Source organism: Mesoplodon bidens (assembly GCF_964165515.1).
Source record: "Mesoplodon bidens genome assembly, chromosome: 3".
NCBI classification, from domain to species: domain Eukaryota; kingdom Metazoa; phylum Chordata; class Mammalia; order Artiodactyla; family Ziphiidae; genus Mesoplodon; species Mesoplodon bidens.
In genome coordinates this window covers 168,457,794-168,481,903 of record NC_138178.1, presented here as the reverse complement: position 1 = coordinate 168,481,903, position 24,110 = coordinate 168,457,794, and the positions used below count along the sequence as shown (strand labels likewise).

The 24,110-nt window shown below is 35.5% G+C and overlaps 1 protein-coding gene across 2 annotated transcripts in view; it reads right to left on the bottom strand.

Moving 5' to 3' along the window:
* Positions 1–24,110, bottom strand: part of PPP4R4 (protein phosphatase 4 regulatory subunit 4) — a gene marked incomplete at its 5' end in the record, with an annotated part of 122,809 nt that overhangs the window by 26,423 nt on the left and 72,276 nt on the right. For both annotated transcript variants that reach the window (XM_081230039.1, XM_081230040.1), the window contains 10 exons: positions 1,682–1,829; positions 3,319–3,424; positions 8,230–8,412; positions 9,252–9,335; positions 10,182–10,259; positions 12,589–12,708; positions 13,029–13,198; positions 14,750–14,872; positions 17,726–17,847; positions 23,392–23,499. In XM_081230039.1, coding sequence (XP_081086165.1) covers positions 1,682–1,829; positions 3,319–3,424; positions 8,230–8,412; positions 9,252–9,335; positions 10,182–10,259; positions 12,589–12,708; positions 13,029–13,198; positions 14,750–14,872; positions 17,726–17,847; positions 23,392–23,499 — 1,242 coding nt within the window. The remainder of the gene's footprint in view (positions 1–1,681; positions 1,830–3,318; positions 3,425–8,229; positions 8,413–9,251; positions 9,336–10,181; positions 10,260–12,588; positions 12,709–13,028; positions 13,199–14,749; positions 14,873–17,725; positions 17,848–23,391; positions 23,500–24,110) is intronic.

Here is a 24,110-nt window from a genome sequence, read left to right as displayed (position 1 = left end):
AAAAGTGTTGAGCAAAGGCTTTCGTATCCAAAAGCCACTTAGTATATAGTGTTGCTGGACCCATTTGTTAGGCTAGCAGCTGCCCAAGCAGGAGAGTGAGAACCAAGACAAACTGCTATACAATCATCTCTTACTCAGAAAAACCACCAAAATTCATAGAGCAATATTCATCTTCATCTGGTTTTTGAATTAACAGGTTGCTTTCCCTTAGAGTCAATGCCATGCTGTTAGTCACACTGACTCAAGTAGAGATGATTTCACTTCCTTTCGAATAATTTTTGGGAACTGCTTGATAAATGACAGTTCAACACATTGGAAGCTATTTTTCTAGAATCACAACTTCAATTTGCAAAATGTTAACAATGTGGTTGGATCCCTTAGTTATTTACCAAGAGGTTAATTCTAAAGAGTTATCAATGGGGTCTTTCAATTTACTTAAAAATCACTTTAAATTTGCTTTAAATCTCAAGTCAAGGAAACCTCAGCTCTAGTTTATACAGCACAGGTAAGATGAACAAAATACTAAAGCCCATGCAGTGGTACTTTCTGTATTTTCTCACCCTAAAAATACAAAACAAAACCAATGTCTAGATGTGTTCCCCTTAAAAAATGCTCACAACATTCTTAGGCTGAGCTTTTCAACATCTTTTGACAATTCTTCTTGGTATATTTTCTCTCAACAGCCATGCTATCCGTCTATGCTTATTGCCCGGCCAAGTCTTCCTGTTAAAAAGTATTAAATGGTTGCATGTTGTCTACAATGCACATCAGTTATTTATAAAAGATACAAATATGTCACAACTAGCATGAAGCATGGCTGGCATGTGAAAGCTCAGCAGGGAGCTCTGGAGTTCTGTTCAGGAAGTCTTGGCAAACTGACTCTGTGTCTCCTACAGATCTGAGTTCCTCAAATTCAGAACAGAGGCATAGAGCACAAATACGAAATCTAATGGCTGAGGGTTTAAAATTTTCTTCAACTCATTATGCAATATACAAGTAACTCAAACAGTATGCATGTGTGCTTAATGCCACTGAATTGTACAAAATAGTTAAAATGGTAAATTTTATGTTATGTATGTTTTACCACAATTTTTTTAAAAAAAATTAATATGCTTATTTGGGGAGGAAATAAAGGCAAAATACATTTATTCTTTTTTTCAGTTTCCAAGCAAGCCATCTTCAGGCCCGTTTCATTTAACTTCACAGTTATTTAATCAACTCCAATTACCATTTACTGGATTTTGAAAATGTGAGACAGCTAAAAGACTTGGAAACAGCCTTACTTCTCTGAATAAATGGGCCTGTAAAAATGGACAGATCTTCTCCAAGCCAACTTTCAACTGTTTTTTCCTTTAGTCTTAGAAGATATAGATAAATTAATCACATCTACTCAATCTTCTCTTGATGCCAATGTGTGTATCCAAGTGGCTGGAGAAGCCTGCCCGTCTGGCTGTGACTACTGCTGTCAACCCAATAAACTAAAGACCTGAGACAGTGTTAAAAGATCACGCTTCCAGGTCCTACTGAGGCTCAATTAAGTCTACCAAGAATTTCAAACCAAGTATAAATTTTTCACTTGATTATTTTTAATTGACTAAGAAAATGCTTTTGCATATATTCGTCACAGTAGATACATAAAAAACACAATTTTTTCAAATATTTTCTTGGATTGGTACCATACCTCACATTTGCTACTGGATCATGTGTCAGTTCAATAGCAGGTAGAAAGAAATATTTACAGAAAAATGATTTGGAAAAGATCTCTATAATAAATTCACAGGTATCCAAAAATCGGAGTCTATTCCAATAACTTTTTCCTTGGCCCAGTTCTAGAAACAACAACAAAAAATTATAAGTTTAATTTTTCTTACATAAAATTTCATGTGAAAAAATCACTAAGTCCATGACAATCTTTTTTATATACACAATTTGTTTAGCAAAAACAAGAGATAAGGGGGAAAAATCATATTATATACCCCCAAATTAATAGCACCTGAAAAAACAGAAAAAATGTATTAAACATTGCATTCAGTTCCATGAGCATTTATTAAATACTGAATGAACAGATCTACTATTTCTTGATTACCCACCATGTGCTAAGTACTTTATACATACTATCTCATTAAATCCTGAAAGTCAATCCAATGGGATGAGAATAAATTTATTCCTCCTAAAAGGTAAGGATACTGAGATTCAGAGAGGTTAAAGCCACAGAGCTGAAAAGTAAAGAGCTAGAATTCAAATGCAGGTCTGTATAACTTCAAAATCTTTGACCAATGAAATTATCTGTTTTTTTCTTCTCATTTCCTTAAAAATGCTTTGAAGTAAAATCATATGTAAACACGATATCACTGAAAATCATTCAGGTCAGTGTTGAAAGGATAATTTTCTCTCCCTTATTACAGAAATGTTCAAAAGCAAAATTCTTAATATTTAAAACCAAATAGAATCTCCATTCAAAATAAAACATTCTAAAGGTCAGGTCCTACCACTAAAAAAATGAAAACTGAATTAAAATACAGTAAAAAAAGGAAGATTGAAGTATATTGAGCATTATTTTTTCTTAAATGGAATTTTATGTACTCTAATTTTTTGAAAAGTGGTGATCCATACTTAAAATGGTAAACTCCAATAACCAGAAAAATTCCATTACCTGCCTATGCTGGATAACAGAGTTTAATAAAAGCATTAAGACACTACAGTCAAAGCAAGTACACAATAATTAACAAATTCACTAAGTATATATAGGTGTGCACCACTACTTCTAGAATTAACACTTTAACAAAAAGTTTTTGTCTTAATTTTAGCCCATAGCAAATTAAAATAAATTTGCATTTGCTAATTGACAATTTTTTAAGACATTATAAACCACCTCGGCTTACCAGATTCACATTCATGTGTACTATCAAGTCTATTCAAGGGAACAAAACTCACATTCTGTTAATATTTAAAATAGGAACATAAAACAAATTATTAGATTCAAGGATAGCCTACTTATGTATCTTAGTTCCAAATTGTATTAATCAGGATAGAAACTGGGCTTTCAACAATAAGTATACATATTTTAATTTCTCAAGTGTAGAAATTCACAAAAGGCAGCCTAGAGTAGTCATTAGTCTCATTCATCACAAATCTGATCCTGTCAAAGATTTCTAAAACAAGCCAAAAAAATTAGCCTACAAAACTCAAATGCAAATATATACCAACATTGGCCTAATTATTCATGGCAAAATGATACATAATATAAGTCAGATCTAACTAAGGCCAACCAGTTTGTTTACTTTCTATTTTTCAAAATGAGAGACACTGATTACTTACGTTCAATTAATTTTTGAATGACCTCGTGTCTCTGTTCTTGTTTACGATTATAACGTAGAAAAATGCATAGAGTTCGTGAAGCGGCCTTTTGGACAGGTAAGACATTCTTAAAGAAATAAGAAGACAATTAAACCAGTCTAACAGTATATACTCTGAATAATTTGGCCCCATAAATCTATTTTAAGTTATTGACTAAAAGTAAAAGCAGTATTGCCTACCTCTCAAATCACTGCGGAAGTGTCTTCATAATTTAATGTTACCATCTATCACACTACAAAGTTAATGCAATTTGGCAGTCATTTCCAAATCATCCAGATTTGATTTATATTTGACTCTCATTTCCTTGCCACTTCATCTTAAGTGATATTCTCCCCAAATTATATCTCAACCACCTCTGGACCTTGTCACTCATTTATTCAACAAACATTTGTTAGAACGTACCCTGTGTCAGGTATCTCACCAAAGATGTGCAACTTCTAAAATATAAACTCAGAGATCCCATGACCAGGTTTATGTCAGATCCCTCTGGCTTAGTTCTGCCTCTTCCACCTCAATGCCATTCTTGGAGGTCCCTGGTCCATGACACAGATAAAGCTTAGAACCCAAGGGACACCATACCAATTACTCTTACCAGTGTTTTAAACTCCTTTGTCCTTTGAATTTCTGTCTGGGCACCACTGGGCAGAACCTTAATTCTAAATGAATTCAACCATTCATCTTTACTGCATTTGGGTTCAAACGATGTATTAGAGAAAAATCTCTCAATCAGATATACCGTATCCAGTATAAATTCATGTTCACCATCTTGACTTACATCTAAACATTATAACAATCAATTCTTGACGATTCAGACTATTATACTAGGATCCTTGAAATTCAAGTAGGAAAAACTATACATTGCTCAGAGAGTACTGCCTGCTACCTCCTCTTATATATATATTTTTAAAGATGTTGGGGGTAGGAGTTTATTAATTAATTTATTTATTTTTGCTGTGTTGGGCCTTCCTTTCTGTGCAAGGACTTTCTCTAGTTGTGGCAAGCGGAGGCCACTCTTCATCGCGGTGCGCGGGCCTCTCACTATCGCGGCCTCTCCTGTTGCAGAGCACAGGCTCCAGACGCGCAGGCTCAGTAGTTGTGGCTCACGGGCCTAGTTGCTCCGCGGCACGTGGGATCCTCCCAGACCAGGGCTCGAACCCGTGTCCCCTGCATTAGCAGGCAGATTCTCAACCACTGTACCACCAGGGAAGCCCCTCCTCTCATATTTTATACAAGTTATTTCCATTCTATTGAGTACCATTTCATGTGGTGCTTTTAATCGAATATAAAAAAAGAATATTCAGCATGAGTTAGAACAGAAAATTTAAGACATGTACATAAACAGAAATATCAGTGGAATTACGGAAAATGAATTTTAGATAAATGAACTAAATAAAAGGATGTTACTCTTTTCTTTCATTTTGTGTATACTAATAGAATTTCAAATGCATAAACATTAGTCATTTGAAATAAAAATAGTTTAAAATACGTATATTTTATACCTCACAGTATAAGGTAATGTCTTTTGGGCCAGAAATCAAAGATAAAGGTAATTATATCAAAACAAGTAAAAGCCAGTTTAAAGAAGTTGTGACCACTTAAGCATGCGAATAATGACTGCAACTGATTAAAACATTATTTAATATAAAATGATGAGTCTAAAAGAAAGAGACAAAACCAAAAACAAAATTCATTCATCATCATTGGAAGTGGCTACTACACCACTTCAGAGTTTTCCTAACTCCGAAAATTGATAATTAGAGGGAAAGAAATAAGAATTTACCCTCTCTTTACATTAGGAAATATATTTTAGGGTAAATAAATTACCCAAGTAGATGTAAAAAAAAAAAAAAAAAGGCATTTCTCCTGAGAAGAATGCCATCAACAATGTAGAAGAAAAGACAGAATTTAAAAAATCATTTTTCTGCAAGTTATAATCAAATAACTGATCAGGCAAGGATCATCATGGGATGCTAAAACTAATGGGTAAAAGCTTGGTGGGAAGCTGGGTATTCTGAGTGTTGAAGTGTCAGCTTCAGATTGTGACGCAGATCACAAGAGAGAAAACACAATTTTTGCAGTAGACTAACAGAGCTGTCCCCATCTGCACAACCACTCCTAGCTCACTTACGGAGGGACAGCCGTCCAGACACAATGCAACATAAAATACACAGCAGCATTTATGAAGTATTCTTGCCAAAAACGTTTAACCTAAGACTTGGCAAGCCCTTGTCAAACCTCCAGTTTAGAAGGAACATGGAGAAGAGATAAACAAGTTAATCCATGAAGACATTCTACAGAACAACTAAGTCTCTTCCTCAATTCAGTGTCATGAAAAAGTGGGGAAGGGCGAAGAGGGACTCTGTTCTGGATTAAAAGAGAACTAAGAGGTGTAACCACCTAAGGCAATGCATAGATCTTACTTGGATCCTATATGGAATAAAACAACTGTCACGCATATTTGGGGCATAACTGGTAAATTTTAATATGAACTTTAAATGCTATTAAAGATCATTGTTCATTTTGTCAAATGTAATAATTGTATCATGATTATATAGGGCAATGTCCTTTTTTAGAGATGAATACTGAAATGTTTAGAGATAAAAATATAATGATATCTATAATTTAAATTTTTCAGCACAATGAAATAGAAAATATGTCAGAATGTTAACAACTGTTAAACCTAGGTGATGGGTGTGTGAGGGTTCATTATAGTATTTTCTCTGCCTTTCTGCGTTTTAAATTTTTTTCATAACAAAAGCAGGAAAAAAATGTTAGTTTCTGTCATTCCTCTACTCAAAACCTTCCAAAGCCTTCCCCTGTATCACAGAATACAATCTACGCTCTACATCATGGCCTTCAAGCACCTGCGCGTTGTGGGCCCAGCGACCTCTCCAGCCTCATCTCTCGCTAACAACCGCCACACGGGCTTCCTTGCTGCTCTTCACACAACCAAGCACACCCCGTATCACACCTTTGCATCCACTCTTCCCTTTGCGGGGACCACCTGTCCTTCAGACCTCCACATGGTCACTCCTTTACTTGGTCCAAGCCTCTGCACAAAGCATATTTGATCAGAGAGGGCTTTGTCCTGACCACTATATTCACAATACCATCTTACGACCCTCCATCACTTTCTTCCCCTCTACCCTGGTTTTTAGTTCCTCCTTGTACTTTTCATACCTGGTGTACAATGTATGTATTATATGTGTTTGTTTTCTGTCTCTAATAGAATTTAAAGTTCTATGAGAACAGGTCCTTTGTCTTTTCATTCACTACTGTGTTCCTAGCATCCAGAACAGTACTCAGCACGTAGTAAGTGCTCAATAAACTTTGTTAAATGAATGAACATTATGACCATTAGATACGGAACTAAAAATATAATCTTTTCTCCAGGGAATATTGAAACTGAATATAAGTGTCTTTTTTGATCATGGAAAATGTGCTATAGTGAATCACGTATTTCCTTTTAAGTGTGGAATTACCTCCTTGTAAAAGAAAACATAAAGCAGATCCCTCAGGTTTGAAAGTATTTTGTTCACACTATGTTATAAATCATTTCTCTTTCCTGATAAGGGAAAGTACAAATATGGAATAATTGTGTATTCTTAGCTTTCTAAACACAGACACCTACTAAGTAATCAGGTTGAGACAATTAAGATCAAGACAATTAAGGTCAAGACCACCTGTTAATATATTTATTTTATTTTACTATTTATCACTTCCCACATGACCACCATGTAAGAATGCAAGGTCCTTTAGAGCAGGATTCTGTCTGTCTTATTCACTCCTATATCCCCAGCTCTTAAAACAGTGCCTGACACACAGCAGAGACTCAAATAACTAACTGCTGAATACAGTAATTAATAAATTCTGCTTGATTTCATGTGAAATTTTCTATGTGGTGCATTCATGCATTATCCTCTGAGAAAGAAGTTAATTTTTGTCAATATCAATTTTTAAGATTATTACATCTATAAAATAACATTCAACCCCTAGACTTTACTCTGATACATGAAACAAACTTCATGTAGAGGTGATAGGTCATAAGATAAATGCCTTTTTTCTTTTTTTTTTTAGTTAAGTTGTAAATGACACCAATAATGTCATTTTTTTCCTCTTTGAAGCTAAACCTGATTTTGGGTTTCTGAGATGGCTACTAGATTTTGTTATCTCACTTTTTTTGAGAACAATAAGAATTCAAAGTACTTTTTTGATAGTTTCTAAAACATATACATTACGAAGAACTTTTTTATACTTCAAAAAATGGTAGTAGGATGTCATATTCAATGTATAGTGAACTGAGGGTTAAACAATCCTCTCTAGAAATTTTAAGGAAAAAGGTAGACAACTTACTCTATGGGGAAATTTGAGTACAAGTCTTTTTTTTCCCCCTACTTTGACTCTAATTTTGAGGTTATCCATAGTGGGGCATCCATGTTTTCTGTATACATTTTATTTGTAACAAGTCACTGTTCAGGTACTATAAAAGAAAAAGAAACCAAACTAGTATTAAGGGGCTTAAAGGATACCCTTAAGGCAACAGGGCACAGCTGAGGCCATGAGACATGAAAGGTGTACATGAGAGCAAAAGGCACTTTGCAGTTGAGATCACTGACTCTTGCCGACCTCTCCCTTGAGAAGAACGGTATCAAGCTTGCAGTGCATGTGTTTACACTCTCCCTGTGCATCCCTCTCTCCAGCTAGGCAGAAGCTGATGAAAAGGAGAACCGGTGGGGAAGCAAAGGTAACACCCCTCCAGGCAGAAGGGCATGAACTGAGTTTGTCGTTCTATTTCAAGAATGTGGAGAATTTGGTTAATTCCAAAACAGGAGCAAGTTCAAGAGAAAATCAGAAAACAGGTATTGGGCTCACATTTGTCATCATGATTGTGAACATTCTTTGCAAGAAACGATAATAAATCTGATCACTTGATATGATGTGCGGCAGACAGGCATATTTCTGGAGCAGCTTCTCATGAGTTCTCCACTTTAAAGAGGCTGCAGCTCGCTGCTCAGCAGCTGTGAGAGCTGGAATCAAGTCAGGGAGAGATGATACCTAAAGAAGAAAACACATCAAGAGAATCAAAGATAATTAAAGAAATCAGTTTCAGCACTCAGCCAAATTATTCAGTCTTACAATACACTGGGGAGGGGGAACTCTTAATCTTTTCGGAAACTAGGAGGCATCTTAGTTGTCACGGGGAGGTAAATATTTAGTAAAATAAATACTTTAAAAAATCTATAAATAAAATTTATGATTACTGGAAACAAAATTTTGAAAGAGACTGGGATTCACAACCCTTCTAAAGTAAAATGTATTCTATTTCACTGTCAGCAAACTTTGACCTTCTAAATTCCTACCCTTCTCTCCTCAACAGTTGCTATTCTTTGCAGTAATAATAAAATGCTAATAAGAACTGAAAATATGAACGTAGACTCCAAGGACAATAAATAAGGATTGTGGTAATGTATGAACGGTAGAGGACAAATGTAAAATAGATAGCTAGTAGAAAGAGCTGCATCTCACCGGGAGATCAGCTCCGTGCTTTGTGACCACCTAGAGGGGTGGGATAGGGAGGGTGGGAGGGAGACGCAAGAGGGAGGGGATATGGGGATATATGTATACGTATAGCTGATTCACTTTGTTAAATAGCAGAAATTAACACACTATTGTAGAGTAATTATACTCCAATAAAGATGTTTTTTAAAAAAAAGGGAATGGTAGAGGAAATTCAAGCTGTTCAAACTCTAGCAGACATTCACTGAGCACCTACTATGTGGCAAGCACTCTTTTAAATGTTTTTCATACACTCTTCTGTTGATTCCTCACAACAACTCTGCAGAGTAAGGTAGGCCATATAATGTCCAGAAACTTTTTTGATACATGGGATTTACCTTATTTTCTTGAACACTGCTTTCTCCACCAGTAGACATAAGTTCCAGGATTTCTGGAAGATGATCTATGAGAGCATCTAGTACCTTTTAACAGAAATATTGGTTACTCTTCTTGTGATGGCTATGTTCTTCTAATCTTAGATTAATTAACATGCCAATTTCTACACAGAAATAGTATGTTACCAAACAGCATTTTGGGGGTTTCTATTTTCTTGCTCTGTCATCTTCTTGCTGCAAAGTCTTAGAAACAAAATTAGCTACCTTGATCAAACTACCTTGGAAAAGAGATTAGTATGTCTGCCTCTTGATAATATTCAAATCATCGAGATCTGAGACAGCCTGACAACATGCTCAAAACTGCCTCCCAACTTTTGAAAAGCAGTTTAAGTCAGACGACACCATCAGTGATGTCTAATGTTGAGGGGTTAAGCTTTGGCAAGCTAGCAGTCATTTGGGTGAACAGGATATAGTAGATAAAGCATCAAAATAAAGTATTCCAAAGCCTCCACAAGTATACTCCCCAAACAATGCTAAGAGAAATAAAAAGATATAAAATGTGATATAGCATATGATCACAATTGTGTAAAATTTTAAAAACTTTATATAGAAAAAATAGAAAATGAAAAAATATAAGACAATAGAAACAGTGATCAGAACTAAAAGTATTCTTTTGTCTGTCTATTTTTTGGCCTTTCCAAAATTTTCCATAACAAACAAATATACATGTACATTTTAAAACCTACTATTTTTAAAAGATATTCCCAATTTCTAGTCTATGATACTGTGGCATATTGACTTGAAGCTTCTGGGGCTAGTCAGCTATTAGAATTCATGCAATTCCCAAGAAGCAGGAAAATACAAGAAAAAAGGCATTGATATATTCAAACTTAATATAACAGAAGTAAAAAGCAAAGAGTAAGAAGATATTACCTCCAATGATTCATCTTGTAATAATGTTATTAGTTCTTTATGTATTAAATACACTCCAGAATTCAGAAGTTTAGAAACCTAGAATGGAGCAATAAAGTCTCTCAGATTTGAGACTACTAGACATATAAAGGTTATAAAAACAATTTAAAAAAAAGTAATCCCTGTTAGATTTTCTTCTAAAATGAGACTTGTTTACAAGACAACTATAAAATTAGATTTCTAGAAAAATTACTTGCATACATAAGCTTTTCAGTCTGCTTCCTAACACGCTGGAGTGTGTGAACATATGAGGGTCGGGAGTGTAGAAGAATGGATTTATCAGTCTTAACTTCCCTCTCACAAGCACTAATAAGCTCACGGATGCCTGTAGTTCATATTTTAAAGTCTTAGAGCAGCCAACAGGGTCTTTCAAGGGAGCCCAGCCATGGGAGCATTCATCTCGGTTCAGAGCTCCCAGAGGGGGCAAATTCTACTGAAGGCCAGTAGCCACACAGGGATAGAGAAAACTCCTAAGCAAGCAAAACTTTGAAGACTTTTCCCATCAAAGACTTCAATCAGCAAGAGAGGAGCTGGGAGTTGGGAGAATCTAGACTAAACCATCTCCTTTGTGAACTGTTTTTTTTTTTTTTTTTTCCCTCTAGACAAGCAACAGTAAAAATCTGCAATGGTAGATTCACCAGTTTCTACTTCACCTTTAAGTTTTTTTGGGTTTTTTCCACATACTGGGTTTCTGAGTAAGGTTTTACTTGAAAAAGGGGGTTCCTAGACAAAGAAGGTGTTTTAAAAGTCTCTACAGGGTTGTTTTTCACTTTTTGAAAGTATTTTCAAAATATTATTTTTCTGAAAAACAAGAATAAACTCAGAACATACTAAAGTAATTATCAGAATCCAACAATAACACTGTTAAGGAAATTTAAATCCACCAGTGGAATTTCATTATTTAAAAGGACAAACCTAGATTAACCATTCATTTATGGAGTCAAGTATCATCTTAACCTACCTACATGGTATGATTGTAAGAATACAGAAATTAGCCACCCAGCAAATAGCTAAATCAATGATTTCCAAACTCACTTCTACTGGTGAAATATTTTTGTGTACATATTTCAATTTTTTTCCTATGGTGCTAACACATTATGTCCACTTATAGTGGACATAAATAAAATGAAATATTAAAGGTATGAGATAAAAATAAACATAAATAGAAACTCTCGTATTGAATAAATATTGCTTTCTCAGACTCTAATCTCATGCAATCATCTCTGGAGACCACCAATCTAGACAAATACAACCGTGCATGGTAACCATGCCTAAATGCCCACTTAATACATATTAGAGACAAGTAGTTCACTCAGCCAGCCGGTGCCCTCTGCCCTCTCTCCTCCTCCAAAAGCATATTCCTATATGCATATTTACAAAGATGACTTAATTGTTCAACACTGAATTATTTTAATTAATTATACCATTTAAAGGGAATATTTTCTGGACTTTGCACAATGAACATTTATTTCATTCACACCAGAAAAAAAATGTTATTCAAAAGAAGCAAAGCCTGTCATTCAATAGCCAAGAGTCTTAAGTAACATTTCTAATGCTGCTATGGATATCCTGCACACTTTCAGCTAATCTGACAATGCTCTGAACACAGTGCAAGGAAGGGGATGAAATATTCTCACTGAGAATAAGAATATTTATTATACCTCTCAAAAAGGAAGGAAATATTTTATTAACCCACATAGATATTTTTATGTGACAGTCCTAAAGTTGGCAAGTTATAGGTTATACATGTTTACTGCAATTATAGCAACATGTACTTACTGCAATCACTGGAGAAACATGCCCTAAATTTCAAACTCAAGGGTTAAGAAGTTAATTATATTCATCATAAAGTTTAAATTCACTTTTGCTCTTACAATATGGAGAGTTGTTGTAACAGCTGAATCTAAAAGCTGTGCTCACGAAACATGATCCATTTGCAGTAAAAACCATAAATTTAAATAATCTATCTCTCAATTTTCCATTTGTACTCAAGTTCTTAAGTTTAGGTGTAAAGCTAAATATAAACATTATAAAGCATATAAAAACTGATTTTACTTCCAGATCTGTAACAGCCACATCCATGCCACAATGTCTGGCTTAAAGTAAGGATTTACTAGAGATATACTGAACGAATGGATTAATACCTGTTCAACGAATATAATGTATTTACGTAAATGAATTCTGTGTAACATTCTAAACAGAATTACGGGAATTTTTCAATATTTAGGACTAGAATATGAGAGCGATATGGAGCCTGTATCTTTTAATAAATCTGTAAACCGATGTGTACAAAATATCAAAAAATCATCTACTACATGTAGGTAGAATTAACAACAAATGTAAAGTGGTATCATTTTTTCAGACTTACTTCATAAAAGCAAATAGCAATAGTGTATCTGACTGGTACTTCAGGGTCATGACAAAGGCAGAAGAATGTAGAATAGAGATCCATGTGGAAATTTTTAGGATCAACAAAAACAATCATGGCCTGGTGGAGGTGGGAGGGAGAAGATGAGTGGGAAGGAGAGAAAAACATGCATCAACACCTCTTATTATAATCATGTCACTTAAACTGAATCATGTCCTCTGAATCATAATTTAGTTAGAAACCATATTTGGAAGATCCAAATGCATGCATATAATTCTAATATATATACTTACACAGAGATAAATATAAATTAACCAATATACACCAGACATAATGTGAAGTAGCAAGTATCAAATATGGCAATATTTTTCAATGCAATCTATTCACGTTTTTAAGTTAAAATTAAAACGTTTAGCCAATACAAATGTGTAATTTATTACCGGAAAGTTATAAGCACAGTTCTTCCGTACTGAAATATATTTCTTCTCCTGCTCTAAGATTTGGGGTGGAATCTGGTTTTCATTGTGTCCATTTTCCTGTTGCAAACCCAATGTACAAAGTTTCTTATAAAACTCCAAAAATCTCAAGTGTTGATCTGGAGTAAATATTCCTAAAACAAATGCAAAACCTTTGTTCAACATTTTAATTGAAAACAATAATTAAAAAGGGAAAAGCAAAGTGCAATAAAAATAATGGGAACCAAATACTTAAATAAATGGTTGGAAATCATAAATAAAAGCAACAATGAGAAAAGAATAACTATTGTGAAGAAATCTAATGGTTCTTCACCTTATATTAATTTTAATAATATTTTCATTTTAATTTCAATAGTATAAAACTATGTAACACAGGAATTACACCTGCATTAATTTCTGCAGCATGTACCATTGTATATACCACTAATGAGTCACTACAATAATAATATGGCAGCCATTATTGCTATTTACTTATGATAAATATTCTAAAGTTGCCTACAGAAAAGACATGCACATATGTCTGCAGAGAAGGAGCTTAAAAATGGAATCTGAGAGAATTCCCTGGTGGTCCAGTGGTTAAGATTTGGCACTTGCACTGCCGTGGGCCCAGGTTCAATCCCTGGTCAGGAAACTAAGATCTCAGAAGCAGTAAGGCGCAGCCAATAAAGAAAAAAAGGAATCTGAAAGACGGTGAAGTAAACTCAAAATAATTTTGATCAATGGAATGGACTGGTTCCACATTCATATACCATCTTAGGAAGCTAGTAACTCAACATATATTGCAATAATTTTTTCAACAGTCTATTTAAAGTCCACAATCTGCACAAAAATATGTTTTTCTATGCTAGATTGTTATAATTTAATTAATGCTTACATTATTTTAGTAAGCTAAGAACTGAGCAATATGTTCAGAATGCCAAGAGTTACAGGTATTATTTTGCATTCTAAGCTGAACTGCTCATGTGATATATTAATTATTCTACAAAAAGTTAATAAGAGTATACTTACTATGCACAATAGTTAATATACCTGAGCTTCTATTATCATATACCAACTAATACATAAAGATAAAATATTCAGAAATTTAAAAGGCTATGCCTACTTCACTCTGCCACTGTTTTTTTTTAATAAGTTTATTTTATTTATTTATTAATTTTTGGCTGCATTGGGTCTTCATTGTTGTGCGTGGGCTTTCTCTAGCTGCGGTGAGCGGGGCTACTCTTCACTGTGGTGCACAGGCTTCTCATTGCAGTGTCTTCTCTTGTTCTGGAGCAGGGACTCTAGGTGTGCGGGCTTCAGTAGTTGTGGCATGCAGGCTCAGTAGTTGTGGCTCACGGGCTCTAGAGCACAGATTCAGTAGTTGTGACGGATGGGCTTAGTTGCTCCCTGGCATGTGGGATCTTCCCGGACCAGGGCTCGAACCCTTGTCGCCTGCGTTAGTAGGCAGATTCTTAACCACTACGTCACCAGGGAAACCCCTGCTATTGTTCTTTCATATAGGTTCTACTAGTGAAAAAGTCATTTCTAACTGTGTTCTAAATTATGCTATCAAAATTCTAAGATCTCTTAAGGCTTTACACACTTAAAGGGTAGGCTTTACGACTGAAGAGCTAACATTTAGTGGCTAAGGTAAAAGAAAAGGGAAAAATTATCTATAATCTTGACATTCTTAGGACATATCATACCATATAGTCCATGGCATAGTTTTCCTAAATGGAAAGATAAGGAAATAAGAATTGATTCATCTGCTTTGAAAGATTTTTCACAAAACGATTTCACTAAGGGAAGTATAGTTTGACTTCTGTCATCTGAAAAACAAGAATAAAACATAGTTTAGATCCAGTTGCCCACACTGCACATGTGGAAATTAATGCACATACACAAATTCCAGAAAGAAAAGTTACTATGTTAGTCTCAGAGTAACAGAAAATATCTGAAAACAATGATGATGGAGGGATGACATAAAGAATAGGTGAGAGATAAGTGGGAAACATCAAAAATTTTTATGCCAGGCTAAGGGGTTTGGACTTGACACCACAGGCCATAGGGAATAAACTATAGAGTGACTACAAATTAAAAAGCTAAGATGATTAAGGTTTTGAGTCTGAATAACTACAAGAATGCTAATGCTACTAGTATAAATAGATGAGTAGCAGGAATTCTCTTCTGCATACATCTCACACCATGCTGCATTCTGTCATTTCATTTTTGATTGAAAGTAAGTTAGCTTATATTACATTCTGTATAATGAATTTCTTCACTTTTACTTCCTATACAACTCTTTTTTCTTTTTTTTTTTTTTTTTTTTTTTTTCAGTACGCGGGCCTCTCACTGCTGTGGCCTCTCCCATTGTGGAGCACAGGCTCCGGATGCGCAGGCTCAGCAGCCATGGCTCACGGGCCCAGCCGCTCTGCGGCATGCGGGATCCTCCCGGACCAGGGCACGAACCCGTGTCCCCTGCATTGGCAGGCGGACTCCCAACCACTGCGCCACCAGGGAAGCCCACAACTCTTTTTTAAAAAGTGAATTCATTCTTTGAGTATGCCTGCTTAGGTCATAAGTTTCTGATATGAACAATATTTAAGTTTTGATTCCAAATGCTCCCTGAATTTCCCACAGTTCTCTTAAACTTTCAGACATAAATCACTACTTTATTAAGGGTCTGACAATACTAAGTAAAATCCTGTAACAGGTTTATTGGTATTATTATTATTACTGTTATTATCATCACATTTCAGTACCATATCTACTGTTTTTACTAAATAACATTCATTCGACATTTATTGAATTTCTCAGACAACAAGCAATAACAGAAGTAGAAAGATGAATAAAAAGTTCTCTGAACTTGGGAAACTCAGACCAGCAAAGAAGTCAAACACAAAAAATATCGTAAGACAATGTGATCACTATTTTAATAGTTAGTATAAGGCAGGAGTCTGCAAACTATTTTTGCAAATATTCTAGGCTTTGTAGTTTATGTGTCCCAAGTATTCAACTCTTGTCACTTTGGCACAAAACAGCTACAGACAATACATAAACAAATGGGAGTGGCTGTGTTCCAATAAGCTCTATTTACAAAAACTGGTGGCAGCAGGATTTGGCTTATAGGCCATAGTTTGCCAACCCCTGGTATAAAGGGATTAAGAAGATGTCAGAGAAGACACTGTTTTGAACTGGGCACTGAAAAGAAGCAGCTGGCTAGGAGAAAAATAGAGGGAAGGGTGAAAAAAGAGAACATGAAAAGGCTAGAGGTTGAAAGAATTTGGTATGCCAAGATAACAGCAAATGGGGCTGGAGCACCAGATCCCAGAGGAGTGGGAAAGAACAGGAAGAAATAAAGCCATGAACACAGGTCAGGACAGATCTGTGATAACCGAGTGAGGGGCAGGAAAAGCCCCAGATCAGAGATGATGCCCATGTTTCTAGTTTGGATGCCTAAGGGTGCCCCATTATTAGGACAAAGAGATTAATTTGTTCACTTATCAGATACTGCTGTTTCTACTCCTCTGGTTCATCCAATGGCCTAAATTATTATTCTGTAACATCCATACATCATAATTGTCCACATTGCAATAATCTTTAAGAAGGTCTCCTAGTTCAGTTAAAATATTAATCCAAAGTAATCCTACAGGGGCTTCCCTGGTGGCGCAGTGGTTAAGAATCTGCCTGCCAATGCAGGGGACACGGGTTCGAGCCCTGGTCCGGGAAGATCCCACATGCTGCGGAGCAACTAAGCCCATGTGCCACACTACTGAGCCTGTGCTCTAGAGCCCGTGAGCCACAACTACGGAGCCCGTGCGCCACAACTACTGAGCCTGTGCTCTAGAGCCCGTGAGCCACAACTACTGAGCCCGTGCTCCACAACAAGAGAAGCCACTGTAATGAGAAGTCCGCACACCGCAACAAAGAGTAGCCCCCCTGCTCTCCGCAACTAGAGAAAGCCCACACACAGCAGTGAAGACCCAATGCAGCCAAAAGTAAAATAAATAAAATAAATAAATTTAAAAACAAAAACAAAGGAATCCTACAATTACACAATAGTGTTTTGCACCTGAGTACTTGACATTTGCCCTTCCAAATTTCACCCTAACAAAATAGTTAATTTGCACTGAACTAATGTCTAACATTGGTTAAGAATCTAGTCACACACTCAGTAGAGCAACTAATTTAATTGTCTTTGTGATTTGATTTGCACAACACTAAGAAACACCTCCTTACCCATTCCCACCCAAATATCCCATCCCAGATTTCTCCTCCTGTGGCCATGAGATTTCCAGCATTAAAATATTAAGTAGAGGAAGCTAATTTAGATATTGCTTTAGTCAAGATCTGTCTTAGGGTCAATTAGTTGAGCAAGTTAAAAACTAATCACCAACCCAAATTCTTAGCCCTACATACTAGTCAGTTAAATGTTGATGAAAGGAAAGAGAAGGGTAGGCAATATTCAACAACACCAGGTGCCAGGAGGGGAAAAGTGGCAGCAGAGAAGGCACCAAAAGAGAAAGGACCATAACAGAGAGAGAAGAAGGGAAGTCTAACATTTATCCTGAAAGTTAACATAAGAAACTCCATCCTGCAGCTACCTTTACTCCTAACTAGTGATACAAAACATGGAAAAACAATGCTTTCAGAAGCAAAGATGTGTCCACATGAAGATTTACCTGTATCAAATATGTCGAGCAGATTAACCAAAGTTTCAAAAGCTGCAAGCCGCACACTGCTGCCTTCATCCCTAGAAAGTTCTATTAATTCAGGGAGCACCACACTTTTTGTAAGTTCTGTCCTGCACAATAAGCAATAGAATAAAATAAATCAAACCAATACATTTTTATCAAGAACTTACTAAGAACAAGTCACTGAGCTAAGTGTTGCAGAAAATAGGAAAAATCATAAAGATATGGCTCCTGCTGTCTGGAAGCTTGCAGTCTGGCTGGGAAAGCATGATAGTATGAATACAAGAAACATCGACGGCAATTGCATATTTACTTATGCAACTTATGGTAGTTGCTCAATATACACATTAAGTGAATGTATTGTTCTGACAACTAACATGGTTGAACAATAAGACTGAATAAATGTTTATTAGCCACTTGTACTTCTTCTTTATGAAGTATATGTTCATTTTCTTTGCCCATTTGCCATATTATAAAAGTTGAGGGGAAATAAGGCATTATGGGGGACTTACGTGTATGATACAAATATTTTCCCTTTTTCATTAGTTCCTCTTAGCAAACCGGATTATAGGTAATTTTTTTCAGGAAGTGGGTGCAGACTGCATATTGCCTAAACTAATATATTTATAAGAATATCTTTCTCTTCCCTCACATGTAAATTCTGCCCCAGCCAGACGTATATGGAATAGAAGTCTAAGGATCTAAGGATCTAAAGATCCTAATATCTGTACAAGTCCAGTTTTATTAGTCTAGATGCTAGTAACTACAACCTAACCCTTTCATGATGTCAAAAGGGGGTAAAATACAGGGTCAGGAATAACAAGATGAATGAAATAAGCAAGTCTGCCCAGAGAGCCATCCAGGAATTCTGGGGTCTGGCTGTGTGATACAAATCTACCCCGTTGCTGGCTATGATTTGGAGTCATCTGATGGTAGCTGTCTGCTTCAGCTTAAATACTGATGTTGGTTCTGAGTTCTATGGTCAGCCAGGACAGCAAAATCAATTTGAGGAACCCTCTCCTTTGTGCCTTCTCCACTGACCTGTTCTAAGGAGACTGGGTCTGAAGAAACACTGGGGACCTACTCATCTCCAGCTCTCTTTTCACAAGACAAGTTGCCTCTAGCGTTCTGGCTTGGCCCTCCCCTACACGCTCTCCCTTCATCAACAGACTTCCAATCTGACAAAAGACAAAAATAAGGGCAGAGGACAAGAACCAACCATCAATCCCATTATATCTGAATTTTACAATCTGTGTCTGACAAAGGCAATCATGGGTCTGTTTTTTGTCACTCTGTATTAGTTTGTATTTGACATACTGTATATATCCTTTTGTGTCTGATTTATTTCTCTTAACATACTGATTTTGAGATTCATCCATGATATAATATCACATGTATCAGTACTTCATTCCTTTTTATTGCTGAATAGTATTCCACTGTACGGACATGCCACATTTTATTTTTCCATTCACCTGTGGATAGATATTTGGATTGTTCCGGTTTTAGGTAAAACAAATAAAGCTGCTATAAACTTGTGTATATAAAACAATTCTTGTTGTTGACATATATTTTCACTTCTCTTGGGTAAATACTTTATAGAATAGCTGGGTCATATGGAAGATATACGTTTAACTGTTAAGTAAATGCCAATCAGTTTTCCAAAGTGGGTTCCACCATTTTACACTTCCACCAGCAGTGTACTAGAGTTCCAGCTGTTCCAAATCCTCATCAATATTTGATTCTGACAGGCTTTTTACACTACACATTCTAGTTAGTGTGTAGTAGTATCTCACTGTGGTTTTAATTTGCATTCCATTTATGACTAATGATGTTGAATACATTTTCATGTGCTTTTTGGTCATGTGTTATATCTTCCTTTAGGACATATCTGTTCAAACATACTAATCATTTCTTAACTGGATTGTTTGTAAGAGTTCTGTATCATCGAGTCGTAAAAGTTCTTTATATATTCTGGATATAAGCTTGATATATGTATTGTGAGTATCATTCTGGACTTGACTTGTTTTAAAGAGTAAACAGATTTTTTTAATATAAAGTCTAATTATCACATTTTTCTTTCATAGTTCATGACTTTTATCTAAACAATCCTTGCCTATCCCAAAGCCGCAGAGATTTTCTCCTATATTTTCTTCAAGAAGTTTATAGATTTTTAAAATTTATTAATTAATTTATTTTTGGCTGTGTTGGGTCTTCGTTGCTGCGCTCGGGCTTTCTCTAGTTGCAGCGCGCAGGGGCTACTCGTCGTCGCAGTGTGCAGGCTTCTCATTGTGGTGGCTTCTCTTTGTTGTGGAGCATGGGCTCTAGGCGTGTGGGCTTCAGTAGTTTGGGCACGCAGGCTCAGTAGTTGTGGTGCACGGGCTTAGTTGCTCCACAGCATGTGGCATCTTCCCAGACCAGGGCTCAAACCCGTGTCCCTTGCATTGGCAGGTGGATTCTTAACCACTGCGCCACCAGGGAAGTACCAAGTTTATAGTTTTAGCTTTTATATTTAGGTTTATTATAGATTTCAAGTTAGTCGTTGTGTATGGTGAGAGGTGAGAATTGATGTTCAATTTTTTTCTCTTATGAATATCCAGTTATCCCAGTATCATGTTTTGAAAAGACTTTCCTTTCCTCATTAAGTTGCTTTGACACTCTATTGAAAAATCAATCCACCATAATCTGTTTCTGGATTCTCTCTTCTCTTCCACTGATACATGTCTATCCTTTTACCAACATTACATTCTTTTGATTACTGTAGTTTTATTATGTCTTGAAAACAGGTAATGCACAGTGTCTGTCATTTTTTTTTTTTTAGACTGCTTTGGCTCTTCTGGGTCACTTGCATTTTCATATAAATTTTAGAATCAGCTTCTACAAAACAGCACAATTTTGGTCGAGACTACATTGAATTGCTCGATCAACTTGGGGAGAATTGACATTTTAACAACATTAACAATATTGAGTCTTCCAATTCATGAATATGGTATATATCTGTTTTTAAAAATTTCTCTCAACATTGGTTTATGGTTTTTCAGTGTAGAGTGTAGAGTTTTCAGTGTAGGTCTTGTACCTTTTTTGTTAAGTTAAATAAGTGGAATTTTAAAATTTCATTTAAAAGTTTCAAATTTTTTAATTTAAATTTTCATTTTCTAACTATCTTTTGCTAGTATACAAAAACACAATTGATTTTTGTATGTTAACCTTGTATCCTGAAACATCCTTAAATCCATTTACTAGTTCTAATAGCTATTTTGTAAATTACTGAAGATTTTCTATGTAAACAGCGATGTCATCTACAAATAGAAAACATTTTACTTCTTCCTTTCAGATCTTTAGACCTTTTAGGTTTTTGTCTTCTTGCCTTATTTCAATGGCTAGAACCTCCAGTACAGATTGAATAAAAGTGATGAAAATTATCCTTGCCAGCTGTTACCATAGGGGGACAGCATTCAATATCTACCATTAAGTATGATGTTAGCTATAGGTTTTTCTTTCATACATGCCCTTTATCAGATTAAGGAAGTTTCCTTCATGCCTAGCTTCCTGAGAGTTTTTAATCATGAATGGATGTTGAATTTTGTCACATATTGTAATGGGAGGATTTTCAGGTTATCTTGTTTAGTATATCACCATAATTAGAAGTCCGATCAACTTTTTCAAAAGTATGTTCTTTCTTTCCGATCTTAGTGCTGTATGTTCTTCCCCTCTAACACTGAAGGATCATGTTGTAGATCCCAAGTCTGTTTTTCTTTTCTCTTTAGTCATCCCTGTACAAGGAGAAATCTATTCAGCACACTTGTTTTCTTGTAATGATTGTGTATGACCTCTTCATAATACTATTCACTATTAATCTGATAGTCTAAGAATTGTCCTCTTTGATCCTAAACTGGTGCACAATCCATAGTGGCTTTCTAGTATTTTGCAGCTTTTATTTCATATGGATATGCTAGCTTGAGAAGAATCTCTTCATTTTGCTTCCTGATCATCTTACTAATAAATAATAGTGCTCACTTCTGGTTAAACTAAAATGGTCAGTAAATCTTCCCTTGCTAGCCACAGCAAACACAAAATTGCAAACCCAGTTCTGTTCTGTTCTTGGGCCTCTTCCCAGCATATCTCAATCCCAAATGCCTTAGGAACATTAACTCCCAGTGCAGTAGTATCAAACCAGTGCCAGTCTCTGAAGTTTTCTCTTCCTAATTCCTTTCACCTATCTCAGGGCCTCATCTAGCCTTGACTAAAAGAAAATTTCTCTTGGTAACTATCAGATCTTAACAATATTCCTAATTTTCAATGCTGAAAGAGAAAAGCCTGTGTACCTCTCTTTCGTTTTATGTATTTATCAAAGGGAGAATAAAGAATATGAATCAGGTCTTAGTAATTTTCAGTCAGCATAACACAAAAGTCCTATAATTATGTCTTTAATAATATGTAAGAACTCAAAATTAAATAAATATTATATAACCAAGCATTCTAACTTAACAAGTGCACTCTAAGTTAACAAGCTAGGTAGATTCTTTCTAGTTTTACCTTTATAAATTAATCCTTAAGCAATAATCATATATTAATTTTCAGAAGACCCATCCTCTGTGTCAGAATTTCAGTGACAAAAAAAAAACCAGAATACAAAAAGACAACAGCATATTCTCCTAATAGGTTCTGATCTTGGTTAAGGGGCACAGATCTGGGCAAGACTGAATTAATTATGGTCCACAATGATCCAGAGTCAGCCTAGCCTTAGAAGACCTAACAGAAGGAAAGAAGTTGGTTCTGAGATCAAGGTTAGGGAACTGATTACTCTGTTGAAGTGTTAAGCTTCCACACAACACTTAAATCCTACTCAGCAAGGGTGGATGCAGGACAGAGGACACTACTCTACCCTCAATCTGTATGACATTCTAAAGTCTTTCTAAAGCCTTCAATATTGGCCCAGATTTTTTTTTAATTAGCAATTTTAATGGCAACAACCTGATTGTCCTTGATTGTGAAACAAAGAACCAGGAGAAATCACTGCAATGTCTAGTAAAAATGAGAGGTTCCAAAGTTTTTTGTACCAATTTAGGATACTTCAAAAAAAAAAAAAACTGTTTCCCAAGATGGTTTTTAGATAAAATTCCCTTTAAAATCATGCTTATACCTTGACATGAGATTAGTTTTTACAGGTGAAGAGAAGAGACTGCCCTATCCCTCTCCTTCCTGAGCTTCACACACTCAGAAGACAAGGAGACCTACAAAGCAGACACTGGAAGCGCAAAGCCTCACAGGAGACAAAGACTTCCACTGAGTAATTTCATGTGAAATGACCCAGTAATACAGCTGCCAGCTAAAAGATATGGTACAGCTATAGTCTGAGCATGGTATATTATATTCAAAGCACGGACATTTTTCCCTTCCTGGATCCAGGGGTTTGGAGTGATAAGTAAGTAACTAAGGTAAAAAGGAAAGAAATTAACATTAACCCACCACACTAAACATCTTCACTTTTATCTCTTTTAATATAAACACATCAGAAGGTACTTATTATGATCATTTTTAAAGATCATATAAAGTTTAGCCCTTTAAAGTATGCTTTCATGGAATACAGAACAGGATACACATGTCTGACAATCCAAAAATAAAACTGTGACAAAAGGAATTGAAGGTATACTTACCCAATGCCCTGAGCTATATTTTCTAATTGCCGACACATACAAGATCGAACTTCGTACTCTACATCTTGACAGAGTGATTTTACCAAGGGAAGAATATCTCTTTTAATGCTTAGAGAGAGGGGAAAGAAACATGCAAATGGGTGATTATTTTAGAATAATTAATATTTTCAAAAAATTATCCTCAAAATCTTAGCTTAATAATAACAAACATACCTTAATAAAGAACTTTATCATTTACAATGTATATTTACATATGTTATTACATTTGGATATTAACAGCTACTTTTAAATTATGTATATGACTGAGTCTTTTTAAAATAATGGTTAATTTGTAATTGGCAGCTAAAACATCTTAGCTACGATAAAAGGCTATAGGCAAGTGGACTGATTCTAGCAACCATCAACCAAAATATTCGTCAATTTTATATCTTACTCTTGTGTCATAATTACACAACATTCCATTCTTTCCACTTGGTATTTATCATCTGGGCCGAGTGTAACATATAAATTATAAACATTCTCTATAAAATCTCAAAGTAAGATAAATTATTCAAGATAATGAATTCATAGCAATGATGGAAAAAAGCTGATGGAAAAAAGCAGAATCTATCTCTCTATCAATGTTTACCCATTTTTGAAGTCTGTAAGATAATTTTATTTTATCCTCAAAACTACACAAGGTATGTGACAGAGATGACTAAGATGGGAAATAGAAAAAA